The sequence below is a fragment of the Polypterus senegalus genome, chromosome 13 (assembly GCF_016835505.1).
Source record: "Polypterus senegalus isolate Bchr_013 chromosome 13, ASM1683550v1, whole genome shotgun sequence".
Classification (NCBI taxonomy): Eukaryota; Metazoa; Chordata; class Cladistia; order Polypteriformes; family Polypteridae; genus Polypterus; species Polypterus senegalus.
In genome coordinates, this window is record NC_053166.1 from 150,872,679 (window position 1) to 150,890,770 (window position 18,092).

Consider the following 18,092-nt stretch of genomic DNA (forward strand, 5'->3'; position numbering starts at 1 on the left):
ATGGGGTTCTTTGCTGGCTTTACTCCCCATGTTTTCCCCCTAGCGAGGTTTAAATAGTCCTTTGTTTACATGCAGTACCTTACTCTGCGGAAGGAGGCCGTGGGTTGTGCTTAGTTTTCTTACCAGCTGTTTCCCGCCTTGACACAGACATCTGATCAGCTGCAAACGCACACGTACATAGAACGAGAGAGAGAGAGTGAGAGCGCGCGCGAGCGCCACACACACACAAGCCGAGGAAACCCCATCAGCTGGGAGCCGAAGACACGCGCGCGCACACACACACATGAACACACATTCACTTCACACTTGGCCGAAGGAAGGCAGGTAAAAAAAATAAGAGGAAAAAAAAAGCAAAGCGGATTCCTGGCGTGCGACTGGTACAAAGGAGGCGACGGAGCAGAAGAAACTGGGGGAAAGAATTATGGAGTATTTCATGGTACCCACGCAGAAGGTGCCTTCGTTACAACATTTTAGGAAAACGGAGAAAGAAGTGATTGGCGGACTCTGTAGGTAGGTATGTGTGTGTCTGGTGTGGTGCCCGCGCATCTTCGCCAGCAGCGAGGTTCGGCCGTGGTCCCGTTGCCTGCATGTGTCTATTCGTCCGTGTGTCCGTTCCACCGGAGTACGCGCTTGTCTTGCACTCCCCGAGTGACAAACTGTGACCACGCGCGTCGTCTGCTCATTTGGAGGCGCATTTTGTGGCTCACAAAACACAACCCACGTGGTTTGCGCTCCCAGCCCAGCCATGCTCTCTTCTGCTCGCCAAGCAGTCGGCGGCTACGGCAGCGTCTAACGGGTCTCTTGCAAGTCGGGCCGCCGTTCTTGGCGACTCTACCGTGATTTCCTCATGAGCAATTCCAAGAGCATTGCCCAACGGTTGTGTTTTTTTGCGTGAGGGGAGGATCCAAATGCTTATTGTGGTACGCGGCCATGCTGGGGAATAACCGTTCAGGGTAACGGTGTATAGTTGCATTTTTATATTACTTTATTTTACACGTATCAAGGACTGCAATTTGGGCTCGAAAAAGCGCGGAACGCTCTGTGCAGACGCGCGGAACGCGCAGTGTTTACGGGGCTCGCCTCATGGCGGGGCACAATTCTGCAGCGTGATTGTGCCATGCTGCTCGCGCACGAGTCGCATTGTTCTCATGGCGTGGGGCTGGACGTCTGCGCCAGACTCCCTGAAGCTGGGAGCGCCGCCGTCACTTGTGCCGACGACTGGGACTACGTTTACATTGTTTTACTAGCACTTTGTACAGCGTCTGAACGCTTGTAACAGACTCTTTAATCGTGTTTGGCTAAAGGGGGTGTGTAAGTCTGAGTACGTCGGAGACCAGGCCTATTTCTGCGCCTGCAGCCCTGTCGAAAAAGAGGCGGAAGAAAATTGCACCATGGGAAACGTGGGCTTCGTTTTCGCGCGATGCTTCATGGGAATTGTAGGCTTCATATGCGATGGTCCGCTTTCCAAAAAAGTTAGGGATTTGTTGTGTTTCGTGACGATGGGGTCACGTTTTCGACATGTTCTGGTTATATAGGGCATAATCTCATGGTGTTTTGTTTTTTTTGCAAAGAGATTTGCTATTTTAAGTTTTTTATTTAATATAAAACTCTGTGTGCTTTTCGTACAATTCCATACCTTTGCACTAGTCTCAACAGAACTCTGCAAATGCAGTATACCGAACTCGGTCACGGAGAGAGACTATGAATTAGATCAGGCTGCTTTTGTTTCTGATCGGATACACTGCCAGAAATACAAGGGTTTTGGCCTTTTCTACAGCAGTGAGTTTTAAGGACAGTGCACTCTCCCAGATATTTGAGCCTTTAAATAATTTGTGTTTGGCAGGGTACAGTTTCAGAAATACCACTTGTTGAAACTAGACAGTTCTGCCTTAGTTACTTACCCGTTTGGTCGGGTATATGCCAGTAGGTATGCTCTCATTAGATTTTTTTTAAGGACCAATACTGATCTTCAATATCATGTTACTGTAATTTTTTTTACACTAAACACCAGCAGAATCTGTTATGTAAAAACTGTTCTGTATTAAAGTGGCATTTTTATAATTAAATTGTAGACTACAGGTGTTACCTGTTCATTTTTATTGACAAAATTAAATACTATAGGCTTATTGTTCAGTGACCGTCAAAAATACTAAAATAAAAAAACTTTTTAAACATACTTTTTAAACTAATAAAACGTGTACAAAATATCTATACCAAAAAAGTGCAACTTTTTGTCTTAATGACAAGCCACAGTTATAATAAAATATTCATTTTTATCAAAAACCTGTAAAAGATAACATGCTTAACAAATTTACACGATATAACTCCAAATCCAAAACGCCAAATGAGTCTTTATTTAAGTTAAGTTTATTGAGTTATTTGCTTCAGAAACCATTTTGGTACTGGTTTTGAGGTGCCCAAGTTGGTATCCATATTAATGTCAAAATTTTAGTACTGATCCAACACTAGTGATGACCTGGTTGAGATGAGTCAGTGTTGATCCTCTTGACATGGTTTGTGACACTACATGCATACAGATTTACAACAGATGATAGAGCACAGCCAATTTTCTCTGCAGACCTCATACGACACTTTAATTTATTTTTGGAGTGGAGCATTACACAAACCATCAATGGAGACTGTGATCACAATTTCAGTTATGGCTTTGTAGAACAGTACTACAATCTGAGAAATATTTAGTTTGTTTAGTTGGCTTAAAAATTACATCTGCCGTTGAGCCTTATTAATGGTGGAAATGGTATTGTAAGCTGCCAGAGTCTGTGATAGTTGTGCTAATAAATTTGAAGGCTTCTACCACATTGTCTGTAGAATTATTAATTTCTGGTGGGGGGGCTTTGGGGAAGGGTTTGCAACTCCTGTTTGCAAAAGAAAATTATCATTTCTACTGTCTTGGTGGTATTAAGTACCAGGTTATTGGTAATACATGTCAATTCACATGTTTTCTATATGTTGTTACATTACCGTCCGTAATTAGTCTGATAATGATGGTGTCGTTAATTAACTTAATGTTGTGTTTCATGCTGTTGGGTCAAGATTTTGACCTGTACCAACTGTACTGAATATAATTTGTGGTAGTTTGTTTTTTTATTGATACAAGATTTATTTTTCAGCAATTCTTTGCGTGGGCCAGTACTTGGATGTGTTACCACCTGGGAAACCTGAGTGCTGTAAGCCATGGGTTCCCAATTTCAGTACCGTTATTGCTCTAGGTTTTGTTTCTAAACAGTTTTACAAATAAATGGTTCAGTCATTTTTTTCTTAATGATATAATTAGTCTTTTTATTATTTTGTATTTAGAATTATCTAGTATGCTTACATGTTAATTCAGAAATGTGCAGGGTGTTTTTTTTTTTTGGCATATCTTTAATTGTTGCCTTTCTTTTACCATATTCATTTTGATTGTTTTCCTGTGGAGGTAATTGTACTGTATCCAAATACTATTAATTATGAGCAGTACAGTAGTGCTGGATGATATGACCAAAATTCTGTATCATGGTGTTTTTCAAAATTATACCGGTTTCACGGTTTTCAACGGTATTTGTTTCCCCATGCATGAGAGTGTTTTTGATACAATTTGGGGATCGCCGTTTGGCTAAAGTACTTGCAACTTGGGATCACATATCTGGAATCCAGTGTCTTGATCATAGCCCTGAATCCGCCTTTCTCCACAGTACTTAATGGAACCATGTCTTTGGCTATATGGATTATAATAGCATTGGTTATCTCGATCCACTGCTTGCTTTTTTTGTCGTAGGCAGTACCTCTAGCAAACGCATCTACAAGTGACATCTGACTCGAGTGTCCTCTAGCTTTTTCAGTTTTACCTGAGGATGTGGAGGGTGCTAATCTTAGTTCCATACATTTCTGGAACTCCAAAGCATGTTTGCGGCTAACGTGGTGCAGAAAATTGCTTGTGTTGCTGCCTCCGGCGACAACTTTAGCTCCTCAGCATTTGCAGTAAATAGTTGTTTGGTCCACATCCGACCTTTTAAAGCCAAAGTATCTCCAGACAACAGACATGGCTCCTTTTTTCAGCAAAAGTTCTTCTGTATCATCATGTTCAACTTTGTCTGCTACAGCTTCAGTTTCTGAATGTTTTCTGTCCATTTTCACCGCTCAATACCTCCACTAATGCATGTACTCTGTTGCATGCGTGTTTAGTGGTGTAGCAGTGAAAAAGGTCCCCCCCTTAAACAGTTTACTGCTGCGCCACGTTCCGAATGTTGTTTAGGCTATTTAAACCAGTGTTGCGGTATAAGAAAAATCTATATTATGACAAAAATAAATGGTTTTCGGTATGAACTGGTATACCTCCTGGCACTACAATACAGGTGTAATGAATGCTAACAGGAAACAACTACTTCAGTATAAAATTCACTTATGAGCTAGTTAATAAGAAAATGCTTTTTTTAAAAAAAAAAAAAAAAAAGCAATATCTTAAAAAGTAAGAAAAAACAATCATTAATGTCGCACACAGAGATTTATGCTACATTACCCTAAAATTAAGGAAACCCATTTTGTAATTTCTGGATTTACCAAAACAAGGCAAAACTGGTTAAGAGCAGAAGGTGGTTGGGAGAACAGCTACAGTTAAGGTGGTCCGCAGGCCTGAACTTGAGGACCACTTAGTTAAGCCTTTTATTACTAATTAGCATACAGATAAATGTAACATTGAAGTAGATACTGTTCTAACATTCAGTGTAATTTGTGCCTACTTCTGCACTGCTCGTCACCAACTGTCAGTATTTGTATAGAATTTAAGGAGCAAACTCCAAGAAATAAGGTGAGTTGAAGTAAAAATGGTAAAAGAAAGTAAAGGGTTTAAACCATGACAAAGAAAACACATTTCTGAGTCTCTTCTAAATGCAACTATCATACTAGAGCACATTTCTGAATGACGAATAAGAAAAACTATCAGATTGATGAGACATACAAGTGACCCACTGATTTGTGAAACTTGCTTGAATGAAAACCTTTAGCCACAGTGGTACAGTCAGGACTGAACTTGGAAACCACTTGGTCAAGCATTCCTCTGAGTCAGTTCACCTGCTTGTGCTCCAATTGGAAAAACAAAAGAAATGTATTCAATTGTATTTCAAATGTTACAAGTTGCCTTGGATTGAGGTGTCAGTCAATTAATAGTGCTCTTAAACACTGTTGTACTACACTTCAAGTTTTTCATTTTTATGATGGTCTTGTTTAGAATGTATAGTGAAAACTTCATTTCTTTCAGCAAGCAGAATCTGCAAAGGTTTGTTTGGATTGTTGGATCTTTCTAACTAAATATCCATTTAACTGTTTTTTTAACATGAGTTTCCATATAGGATCAATTAAGTACTGTAGAGGGCAGCACAGTCACACACACAGATCATATCCATGTATGTAATAATACATTTAATTAAAGAACTGAATTACATTTTAAACCGCCAATGTATTTTTTTTTTAACCTTTACATGTCCAGTGAGGACTGGTTTTCTTTTTGGATTTATGCCGTAATATTTGTCACACCGATGACAATTTACAGTGTGCTCTTATGCTGCTGAGAGAACTTTAAAAGATCAACATTAGTTTCTGTATTAATTACTGTACATTAGACAATAATCCCAATAGATATGCTAACATCTGAAAGCATAAATTGCTTTTCTAGCCTATACTGAAAAGCAGAAACTACATTCCTGGCCAATGTCAAGTCAGAGATCATATTACAGTCCTAAAGGCAATGTAGTGTTCAACCTGTGGGGGCTAAGTAACAGACTGTGTTGTTATCATCGTTGAAGGAATACATACTAAGAAGCAAAAACACCTCTGAGTACTCATGGCAGTTTCCAGCAGTACATGCAGGTGCTGTGTTTAGTCAGCTAGTTGATGTTGTGCCTTTTGATATTTCCTTATATTGTTTAAATGGTAGCCTCAAATGCAATCTGATTCTGATTAAAGGCTTCATGTGAAGTAGCTATAAGCTACTTTAAGCTAGTGAAAAGTATGCCCCGCCTACATCTGCTGATGACATATGGATTTAACTTATTCTTTCAGATATCAAATGTTTCCACTTCCCAAAATTAAACCGTTTCTTCTTGTTGACTGATTGCTCAACATAAGCATTCATAGTTTTCTAATGTTTTACCAATCAAAATGCATTCAGTCCAGTGTGACGTAAAGTGCAGTGTCTGTTGAACAGCTGTGATGCAGCTGCTGATGTCTAGGGTTGCGCTGTCTGGTTGAGTGTTTTTTGTTTTGGTTTGGATATTTTTTTAATGAATACAGGACTTCCTCTTCTGATTGCATGAGTTGCCGAATTCAATAATATTTATTAAGTAATCATCACCTGGCGTTTATTATAGACCAAGTAGTTTTTACTGGGAAGGTTTACTGTTCATATCATGGAAGCTTTTTAATTCCACTTTTAACATGGCCTTTTTAATACTGGCAGTTGTTTCACATTGTGAGGCACTTCAGATTTAGAGAAGAAATTAGTGCTGATATATTTTTTTTCATCTTGAAAAGGTCTGACAGTTATTGATGCAAAGTCCTGATGATTGTGCACATTTTGGGTAGGGGTAGCACTGAAGAGGAAGTTGAAATCGCAAAAGCATGGTTTCCAAATGAACATGTTTTGTATTTGGGAAGGATTTTTTTGCTTCACTGAACATAGTAATTCTGAAAATGTTTGGGACCAAGGACCACTTTGCCAAAGATATGGAGAACCACCTATGGCTAACCTCCATTTATTACCATACTTGTTACATTACAATTATCAGTCTTTTTTTTCCTCTACAGGTACTTGTGAAAAATACTGTAAACCCTTGAGTTGCAATGATGAGACAGTTAGTGTAGGCTTAAACAGGGCTGTTTATTGGAAAGCACTTACTTAATTTAAGGGAATACTCCAACCAGACATGGTAGTTTTTTTTAATATGTTGCTTATCCCATGTGGTTTCTGTGATGGTCAAGAAAAAAATCTCAGTCTCATGTTTTCCTGGAGAAGGTGCATATCAAGACTCTAAGTGAACAGGACCCAGCGATTACCAACTGTGGACAGTGTAAACAACGTGAAAAGTGTCCAGTGGTGGAGGGATCCTCACATAACTTACACCCATTATCCATTTGCATTCTCAGCATGTGCAGAATACATACATATTTGACTAAAATACTATCAGTGCAGCACAAAAAACCGGCAGAAAAGCCAGACTCCTATAATACATGTGCACTGAAGATCTGCCTCTCCCCCTTGTTCATTGGTCAAGAATCCTGTCTTCAATATAATCTATACATATAAAGATTATACAGTTGAGATGATGATGATACAAGTACCTCCATTTTTATTTTTTTTTTTGCTTTTTTAATTTGACAGCCTTAATGTTTTTTGAGTTTAACCTGCTATCAGATAAAAGTTTAAGAAATCTTCCATAAGTACAAAAGTGGAGCAGGACCTGTGAAATAGTGGTTCAGGATAGATGCTTTCCTGGGACAAATATGCAGGGGTAAAATTTTAAATTTGAAACCCCTGACTATTTTTATCTTCAGTGCAATGGTAAACTTAATCTCCTATGGAGAAGATAAGCCTACATTTTATAGGAATATATACAAGTATTTATGGTTTCACTACAAATAAACCAAAGTATCATTAACCTGTTTTAATAAGAATATACAAAGAACAGGTTTGTGGTAAGCAACAGTTATTAAATTTTAACAGAAAAAAATGGTGATCAAAGTGCATCTACAGTAAAATCTGCAGGATACTGTTTAGGGTGTTTGTTTGGAAACTAAAGGTTTGTGTATGGGAATCTGTTTAACCCGTTTTTGCATTTTTTGTGTGTGTGTTTATGGAAGATATCTACTTGGTCTTATGTACCACTTCTCATGCTCTTTCCTGATAGTGTCCAAAAGTAAAAGGAGTTTTAAATATAAATGCGGCTGCTGTGTGGTTTAATTTCATCTGTTCATTTTCTACTAGCCTATCCAGGGCAAGGTCACAGGAAAGCTGAAGCCTACCCCAGTAAGCATCGCATGGAAGGCAGAAACAATCCATGGGCAGGGTGCCTTGCCATCACATGGTGCATACTCGCATACATACACATCAGGGTTCAATTTTTAGCTTTTCCAGTCAATTTACCTTGAATGTTTTCGTACTGTGAGAGAAAACAGGACTACCCTGAGGAAACTCGCATGGACACCGAGAGAGCATATCTCCATACAGGACTTGAACCCTGGCAGTGCTACCTTGATAACCAAGTTTAACTTAACAGGACAAACATCATAATTGAGAATCTGAGTAGTTTGTTCACCCTTATTGTTAAATATTTCAAAATTGTAACAAGTTTAATTTCATTTGTAAATTAGTGTCATTTGTTTAGATTTTTTTCGGCATTTTTTTCCCCCAAACAATTCTTTCCCTACACTGCCAGATATTTAATTCCTTTTAAAGGTTTGCTTCTTGCAAGAATTTTTTTTTATATATATATATATATATATATATATATATATATATATATATAGGTTACATACCTCAAGTAGTTTGTAGTGATAGGTGAGAAAAAAATGTAATGTTTCCATGCAGTGTGGACGCTAGGGGATGCTGTTGCTCCGTGAAACCCAACAGACAGATGTCCAGGACGCGCGTATAAAAGCACCAAATATAATTTTAATTATTTTCTTAAAGTGCACAAAGCTCCACAATTGCCGCAATTCACAAATATCAATAACAATAATCCTCCACTCCCAGTAGCTCCGTCACACACCCTCCCAACTCTGGCTCCGCTTGCTGGGTCTCAGTCAGTCCTTTCTATATTCCTTGACCCAGAAGTACTTTTCCTCTTCTACCGGGACAAATGACACATCATTAGTTCTCAAGCAGCCTAGAAGTACTGTGGGCTTCCGTCCTCCTGACTACGAAGTACTTCCGGGTTGTAGGAAAAGTAGGAGTCCCGACATCCTTTATGAGCTCCCCCTGGCGGCACCCAACAGGGCTGAGAAAACAAACGCCATGTCCCAGGATGCCCTGATGGAATCCTGGGCACAGCTACCATCCAGGAAAGCTGCCACGTAGCGTCCTGGGGGAGGCAGTGTCCTAGAAAGGCTGCCTTCCTCCATTCTTCCAGTTCAGGGACGTCCTGGCTGGATTGAGTTGCCGGCCGTTTATCACAGCAGAATGAGAAAAAGGTTTATGTGATAATGGAACGTAATGGCACCTCATGCTGTCAATGAATGTGAACAATGTGTGTGAAAAATGAGAAAAACTCACATTACTCATGTTGCATAATCCACATGTCCATTATCCAGTCAAATGCTCAAAATGTGCATTGTGTCAGTTAAATATCTTTTAAAAAATGTAATTTTTTGAGTAGAGTATTCCTATAAAATATAGTTAGAGTATTTTGAGTGCTTATTGCCTATTATGCCATCTTGAAGATGTTAATGGTGTTTAAGTGTATCAGCCTTGATGAACCATAAATACATTTTACAAAAAGGAAAGAGTTTATCCTTGTAGACCGCACACACTATTCGATTTTGAAAACCTAGTGTTAAATTATTCCAGTTTCATGTGTATTCACTTTAAAGTGAAAATAAGTATAAGGTTGAAAGAACAATACATCAGTAGTGACAATAACTGCATTAGGTAGTGATTTTTTTAAATCCATTATAAATAAGAGATTTCTTTAATGTAGAAAATGTGGTCTATTCAGCTTTATCTAATTGAACAATACTTTTTTGATGTGTAGTTTGTAGGTTAGTTTAAATGATCAGAGCACATATGAGCAAAATATCAACTATGGTTCTTAAGCTTCATTGTTACATGAGTACTTTGACAGAATGTCATTAATTCTTAAATGTATAGTCTTAAGTTTGCACAAGTTCACCTTTTGAACCTTTATGAATGATTTGGGCCCCATTATGTCTAGCATGAAATAAACATGACATTCCACAATAACGTCGTATCATCAGTCAAAAGTGATGGTAGGATGATGATGTGGAGATGCTTATATTCCTCAGGATTTGGACCACTTGCAGTAATTACTGGAAATTCAATTAATTTCCCCCTGGGGACAAATAAAGTCTAATCTAAACTGAATTTTTGGTTCTGAAATGTAACTAGGTCATGCAACAACATATTGTTCCAAAACGCAAAAGAAAGTCCACAAACCAGAATGGTTGAAAATGCACAAAGTTAAAGTCTTGGATTACCCTAGTGAAAGGCCTGGCCTAAACCCAATAGATGTGTTGTTGCAGTACCTGAAGCAAGCAGTTTATGCTCAAATACCTACCAGTGTTTCTGTATTAAGGTAGCGTAGGCTAACATTCCGCCACAGGGATGTAAAGGACTGATGCTTAATTATAGGAAGTGTTTGCAGTCATTGCAACTGAAGCTAACTCAACTTGGTAACGTATAAGAGGTCAATTACGTTTTCACATAGTGCCATTTTGATGTAGGTTAAGTTTGTTCAATAAATGACATACTGTATGTAATACATGTATGTAATGATACAGAAATATATGGAAATGTTCACTCTTTGTCTGATATCAGATCTTGGTTGAACACCAGAAACAGTCTGTCAAATTTTCAATTATACAGGGAGTTGGGAAGGGGCAAATACTTTCTCAAGGCACTATAAACAAGCATTAGCTTCTTAAAAAGCCACAAGTTACATGGTCACAGCAAATTATACTACTTTTCACTAAAAATATTGACAGGAACCAACTCCTTCATTTGGCCATGCAGGAAGAGCTGATATCTGATTGTACGGTCCTCTGACAACATCAGTATACTGTAGTGATCCCATATCACTAATGTTGAACTCCTCAAAATAATATTGAAACAGACCAAAATCCAGTTTTAAAATTCTACGACTGGTATTATGTAGAAAGTTTAAAGGTGTTGGTATAAAATGTGCCTTGACAGGGTAGATGTAGACTCATGTAGTGTTAAGGGAAAAGATCAGCACTAAAAGATCTCAGAAAAGGTAAGCAAAGTGTTTGGTGAGGAAAACATCACCTACTCCCATTTAAGATCCAAGTAGGGATCTTGGGTTTTATAAATTTTTTCTATTTGTACTTTATTTTTTAATGTTTTCTTAAAGCGTGATATTGAACCCAAAGCAACATTGGTTTATGTGATTGCTGCTTCGTGAGCAGCTCTTGTTTTCTCCACCCTAGCAGCCCGCTTCTTCTCTTTTCATCAACATCTTTTCAGAGTAAAAATGATTGTCAGTGTTTGTTTTGCAATTACTTAGTACATTTTATTTAATTTTTCATCTAAGCTGACACTTAAGTGTTCAATTTGCCTCAAGAATGATTTACAATATGAAGAGGTAGAGGAAGTGATGGTGAAGGTGGTAGGGATGAGAATGGTGCCCGTACACATGCGCCGCATGGCGCTGCCAAGAGTTTATTCTACAATAATAAAATAAAAAAAGGAATAACCTTGGAGATCAATCATCACCCCGAAAGCAGATAGTAGACATCACGTAGTATGTGTGTACCAAGTTTCAGATCAATAGATTAAACGGTTTGCAAGCTACAGGTGATTTAAAATCCATCCATCCATTTTCCAACCCGCTGAATCTGAACACAGGGTCACGGGGGTCTGCTGGAGCCAATCCCAGCCATCACAGGGCACAAGGCAGGAACCAATCCTGGGCAGGGTGCCAGCCCACCGCAGGACACACACCAAGCCCAATTTAGAATCGCCAATCCACCTAACCGGCATGTCTTTGGACTGTGGGAGGAAACCCACGCAGACACAGGGAGAACATGCAAACTCCATGCAGGGAGGACCTGGGAAGCGAACCTGGGTCTCTTAACTGCAAGGCAGCAGCACTACCACTGCGCCATTGTGCTGCCCTGATTTAAAATCCTGGACAGACAAATGCACAGCCATGGTAGCGTATTATATATAAAGATTATCTGTTTCATATTCTGTTTAAGAGCCCTGTGGTGGGCTGGCGCCCTGCCCAGGGTTTGTTTCTTGCCTTGCACCCTGTGTTGGCTGGGATTGACTCAAGCAGACCCCCGTGACCCTGTAATTAGGATATAGCGGGTTGGATGAGATGGATGGATATTCTGTTTAGATTCTTTGTTTAGTCTTTGTACTTAAAGTTCTGTTACAAATATCAAACCTTTAAGAAAACTGGGGGATTGGTGGCAGGTTTGGCACACCAGCCACTGTAAAAAAATAAAAATAAAAAAAAACTTGCATTATTCCAGTGTGGTGCTGAGGTGTCATCCACAACACTTGGGTCCCAGTCCAGGTGGTGCATTATGTGGTGGGTGCAGCAATGCATGCTTCCAACCTCTTTATAAGATCCTCACGTCTTCTGTACATTTCCTGAGGTTTCATGTAGTTTTATTTATTTATTTATTTTTTTTTTTAAATGCAGTTCTTTATATGGCCAGATGATGTCAACTAAAGCACATTTGGTTTTGCTGCTGAAGGGCAGAAATTCCTTGGCTTTGTCTGTGTGCTTAGTGTGGTGTCTGTTTGTCCTTGACAATAATTACACAGCCTAAGGCCAATTTAACCAAAAAGCAGCTTTTTAGATTTGTAAATAAAGTAAATACGTAATCAAATAACCACATGAATGCACGTGTTTTGTTTGTTTTTTTTAAATTTGCTTAGTTCAGTTAGCTGTAACAATTTATGTTAATTTCTTGTGCCCAAGCACATTTATGAACTTAACAGGTAGTGGGCAGTATAATGCATCTGAATTTTCTGGAACTAAATTAAAGATCTGTGGTAGGTTGTGGGATTATTTATTTATTTTTTTTTTTTAACTGAAATAGACCCTTATCCTGTTGATTTTATTGTATGTTAAAGGCCATAGATTTTAAGTAGGATGGAGCTAGTATTGTCTTTGGATAGAACTGTTTTTGTCCCAAGCTGGGAAATTTGGCTTTTTACAAAGCTCTTTAAATAAATATATACATAGATAAGTAAGTAAGAAAAATAAATAAATATATATATGGAAATACTTTGGTCTGAACAAAAACTGGAGTGACTATAAAGCAATAAAATTCAAAAGAGAGAAAAGTGCTGACTTGGCTTTCACAGTCGCAGTGAGGCATTATGCAGATGTATTGCTGTTGGTATAAAGGAGCCCCCGTAGTGTTTCTTGACACACTTCTATTGAATAATTTGTTGGATGAAAGTACTCAGTGTTCGTGTGTCACAAAGAGGATTTGCAGCATTGCTCATAATGACACTCAGTTTTGTTTTAGTTATTTCCTTCATTATTACCTCCAGGGGGTCCAGAGTGTGCCTTATAACTTTAACTCTCCTTGCTTGGTTCTGAATTAGTTATCATTACAGGGAGTGCAGAATTATTAGGCAAGTTGTATTTTTGAGGACTAATTTTAATATGGAACAAACACAGTGCTATCAGTCAATCCAAAATGTTAATAAACCTGAAACCTGAATGTTTCACAACGGAAATGTGAGTGTGAACATCATCAGGGGAATACATATGTGCGCACAATTATTAGGCAACTATTAGTGTGCAGATTTATTATGCAACTAAAGGAAAAATGAAAATTTTCCCATCTCACTTGTTTATTTTCATCTGTTATAGTGAGAATAATAAACAAACACCTCAAAATTTACAAATAAACATCTCTGACATTTCAAAAAAAATAAATCAATCAATCAATGACCAATATAGCCACCCTTCTTTCCAATAACAGTCATAAGCCTTTCCATTCATGGAGTCTGTCAGTTTCTTGATCTGTTGACGAACAGCTTTTTGTGGAGCAGTGACTACAGCCTCCCAGACACTCTTCAGAGAGGTGTATTGTTTTTCTCCCCCGTAAATCTAGCGTTCAAGAAGTGCCCACAAGTTCTCGATAGGGTTTAGGTCAGATGAGGAAGGGGGGCCATGTCATTATTCCTTCATCTTTAAGGCCTTTACTGGCTGGCCACGCAGTGAGAACTTCGATGCAAGTGATGGAGCATTGGCCTGCATAAAAATCATGGTCTTTTTCCTGTTTCACTGTTTGAAGAAAGTGTCTTCGAAAAACTGGCAGTAGGTTTGGGAGTTGATTTTGAGTTCATCTTCAATGCAAAAGGTCCAACTAGCTCATCTTTAAAAATACCAGCTCATACCAGTACCCCACCTCCACGTTGGAGTGGAGCTCTGTGCCATTACTGATCCACAGGTCCATCCATCTGGTCCATCAAGAGTCACTCTCATCTCATCGGTCCATAAAACCTTTGAAAAAAATCTGTCTTCAGATATTTCTTGGCCCAGTTTTGACGTTTCAACTTATGTTTCTTGTTCAGTGGTGGTTGGGTTTCAGCCCTCCTTACCTTGGCCATGTCTTTGAGCACTGAACACCTTGTACTTCTGGGCACTCCAGGTAGGTTGCAGCTCTGGAATATGAAAGTACTGGAGGATAATGGGTTCCTGGTAGCTTCACGTTTGATTCTTCTCAAATCTTTGGCAGCTAATTTGCGTCTTTTGTTCTCAACACGTTTCTTGCGACCCTGTTGACTATTTGCAACAAAATGTTTGATGGTTCTGTGATCACACACCAATATCTTGGCAATTCCAAAAGTGCTGCATCCCTCTGAAAGACTTTTTACAATTTTTGACTTTTCAGAGTCAGTTAAATCTCTTTTTTTGGCCCATTTTGCCTGAGGAAAATTAGCTGCCTAATAATTCTGCACACCTTGATATAGGGTGTTGATCTCCTTAGGCCACACCCTCCCTCATTACACAAATACACATCACCTGACGTGCTTAAATCCAATAAGCATTCAAGTTAATACAGCTTGGAGTTGGAATATACGCATTAAAAATGATGATATGGTCAAAATGCTCACTTGCCTAATAATTGTGCACACAGTATAGTTTAAGTTCTGAACAACCATGTGTTATAACTCCTTCATACTTGTGGCATTTAGAAATAAAATAATACTTTAAAGTTAGTGGTTTGATTTCCTCAGAATATTTTAGAAGAGAAGCAGATCAGGTTTTTAAAATGTCTGGTTGGGGCTAAACATAGTATGACGTTATGCTAACTTGTTAATCACACATAAATCTAGCACTAGGTACTTTCATGTTGTTTTGAGAAGTGTTTTTTGTGAAAAAGATTCAGTCACATTGTAAACTGCTAAAGATGAAATATACTCTGTATGTCCAGCTATCACTAAATTCTGGGATTGTGATTTGAATGGTGCAGTCTAATCACTTGTAAAACTAGCAGTGAATAGGGAAACCTCTGGCAGGAGCAGAAAGTATATGCTGATTTTTGTTCCACTGTGAATGACTAATTTTTCTGTTTCTTTTAAGTTTAAAAAACTGATTAATACTAATATTACTGTAATGTTTATTTCTAATGATTACCAACATGAAAGAAACTGTATATTTGAAAATTAAATGAGTATGTATGTATCAATAATCTTTCATCTTAATTTAAATTTCCTACAAATGCTGACATATTTGTCTTGCTACATGGACAGGTGCTATAAAGTGGGTTGTGTTGGTAGAAGTATGAAGGGGGAAAAAAATAGCTGATTCATGCACATCTTTGTGCCTTTTAAGTTTGACCCTTTTAAATTAATGGAATTCATGGTTTATATATTTCTTTTTTTTTTAAATTTTATATTAACAGTAGTATTCTCAGTTTAACATTTACTTTAAGTGATATCCACTGTCAATTTGAGTTATCTTATTACCATCAAATTGTATTCGCTTCTACGCAATAAATAAAACAAGCCCTCATGGCTGCATACTGAGAAGTAACATAGTAATGTTTTTGTTTGTTTTTTTTTTTTTAAATAGTATTTAAAAGGATTTTTTCCAAACCCATTTTGTAAATATTTGAATGGTGTTTAAATCATCTGGTTGTGCAATTGGAGGCATTATGATTTTTAATTTAATATTGCTGTTGTTTTTCCATTTATTAAACATTACATGTCAATGAACAAGACAAAATGCACAGGAGAAATACTTTTAAATTATTAAGTATAGATTTTACAATGAGATTTATGGATTTGTGTGTAGAGCAATTTTGGTTGGAGTATTAAGCATCAGCATTGTTCGCAGTGTCTGATTGAAAATTTGGCACTCTTACTTTCTATTTGAACTGTTGTGTAATGGGATTTTTTTTCTCTGCTTACAGCCTAGCAAATATCCCATTAACACCAGAGACTCAGAGAGATCAAGAGCGACGAATTCGCAGGGAAATTGCCAACAGTAATGAACGGCGCCGAATGCAGAGTATCAATGCTGGGTTTCAGTCCCTCAAAACATTGATCCCTCATACTGATGGGGAAAAGCTCAGTAAGGCAAGTACAAGCTGCTTTTCTCACTTTTCTGTAAGGTTCTCTTTACCGAATTAGTTTATTACTATAATAACAAATGCTAAAATAAAGAGTTAAACTGTCAGATAAACCTAAAAATGTAGGGAGTTCTACATTTGAGAATGTCATAGATAGCACTTAGTCCCTGGGAAAACGGTTCTAGTGTTCTTGAAGAAGCGCTGTCCTAGTTTGTGTTTTTAATTCTTTTGATAGCTGAGCTGATAGCAAATGACTAAATGCAGAAAATAGTACTAACTTTGACTGAGAGAGTTTTTAATTTGCTGGTATCACATTGACTCTGTAAAACAGAGAGGGATACATCTTTAGCATGTAAGACTATACCTATTATGTGGATTTCTCTAGAGGAGTTGCCCTGTGAAAGCAAGTCACTAGAGAAAGAGGGAGTTAAAGTGTTTTTTCTAGAAGTGACTGTTCGGAACTGCATGTCTTCTCCTCTTAATGTCTACCATTTCTTTCCTATCCTAATAGGCAGCCATACTTCAGCAGACGGCTGAGTATATTTTCTCACTGGAACAGGAAAAGACACGTCTTTTGCAGCAGAACACTCAACTGAAACGTTTCATTCAGGTAAAGTAGACTTCGAATTAATTGGTTTTAAGAGCAGAATAGATTTCAACATTTTAGGTGTACAGGACCTAGTCAAGAAAGAAGTGGATGCACTGTTTTTTGAGTAGCTCTTCATTCAAAGCTTGCATTAAAGATCTGGAGTTAAGTTAGCCATTTAAAACCTTATTAGTAAATAAATAACCTTTGCAAAGTTTTCTTTGCTTCTTTTTTACTTTTTTAAGCTATGTGAAATAGCACCTTTAATTATGTAACACAGCATTCTGCTTTTTGGTTACTATATATTTACACACATGATCTTAAATGATGTTCTCTAATCCTTTAGGAGTTCAGTGGATCTTCACCAAAACGGAGGCGGGCTGAAGATAAAGATGAAGGCATCGGCTCACCAGATATCTTGGAGGATGACAAGGCAGAGGACCTGCGTAGAGAGATGATTGAACTTCGACAGCAGTTGGACAAGGAGCGATCTATTAGGATGATGCTAGAAGAGCAGGTGGGGAGATTAAGTTGGTTTGTTAGCGGTCTTAAAGCAGTGGAGAGTCAGTACTATGGGAGATAAGGAAACTCTTAAAAGATGCAACATATTTCTGAGAATTGCCTATATGTGATAACCACTGAAGGGTCATGAGTAAGAAGGTAATGTTCAAGACCTAATCCAGTTCTTGGGGTCTGAGTGTAGAAAACTAGAAACAGCTGCTTTTACTTGGCCTTAATTTTCTTGCATATTCTGTATTCTATAGTAAAGATGCACAAGCTTTTAAACAACATGGCTGTTGCTGGTTTAGGTGCTTGTCAATGTTTTGGAAAGTTCAAATATCCAAGCACTAAATGATGATTGAGTGCATAGGCATACACATATGTTATAAACAGCACATTACTTCTTTTTTTTCCTGTCTTCCAATTTTACATTTATTTGAATACATGAAGGTGCCTGGAACAGACAAAAGCAAGGACTAAACGTACAATGGCATTTATTTGTGTAATAAAAGTTACTTTGACATTTTGCTTTACTGGTGGCTATAAATTCTGTTTTAAGTTTATGAACCAATTAGCAAAGTTTTGCAAAGACTCTAAAGTTGTATAGCTTTTCAGTCTTTATCTGATTACCTGACATTTTTAAGATCTGCAAATGGAAAAGATCTGTCCAGTAGTTTTAGGAATTATAGGAAGCAATCTGTTATTTACCACA

At 37.9% G+C, this 18,092-nt stretch overlaps 1 protein-coding gene across 1 annotated transcript in view; it reads left to right on the plus strand.

The window, feature by feature from the left end:
• Positions 1-3: 3 nt before the first annotated feature.
• The window catches only part of tfap4 (transcription factor AP-4 (activating enhancer binding protein 4)), a 29,093-nt gene continuing 11,004 nt past the window's right edge, over positions 4-18,092 (plus strand). Inside the window, exons 1-4 of the mRNA XM_039774652.1 lie at positions 4-510; positions 16,135-16,300; positions 16,805-16,903; positions 17,226-17,396. Coding sequence (XP_039630586.1) covers positions 422-510; positions 16,135-16,300; positions 16,805-16,903; positions 17,226-17,396 — 525 coding nt within the window. The 5' untranslated portion in view covers positions 4-421. The remainder of the gene's footprint in view (positions 511-16,134; positions 16,301-16,804; positions 16,904-17,225; positions 17,397-18,092) is intronic.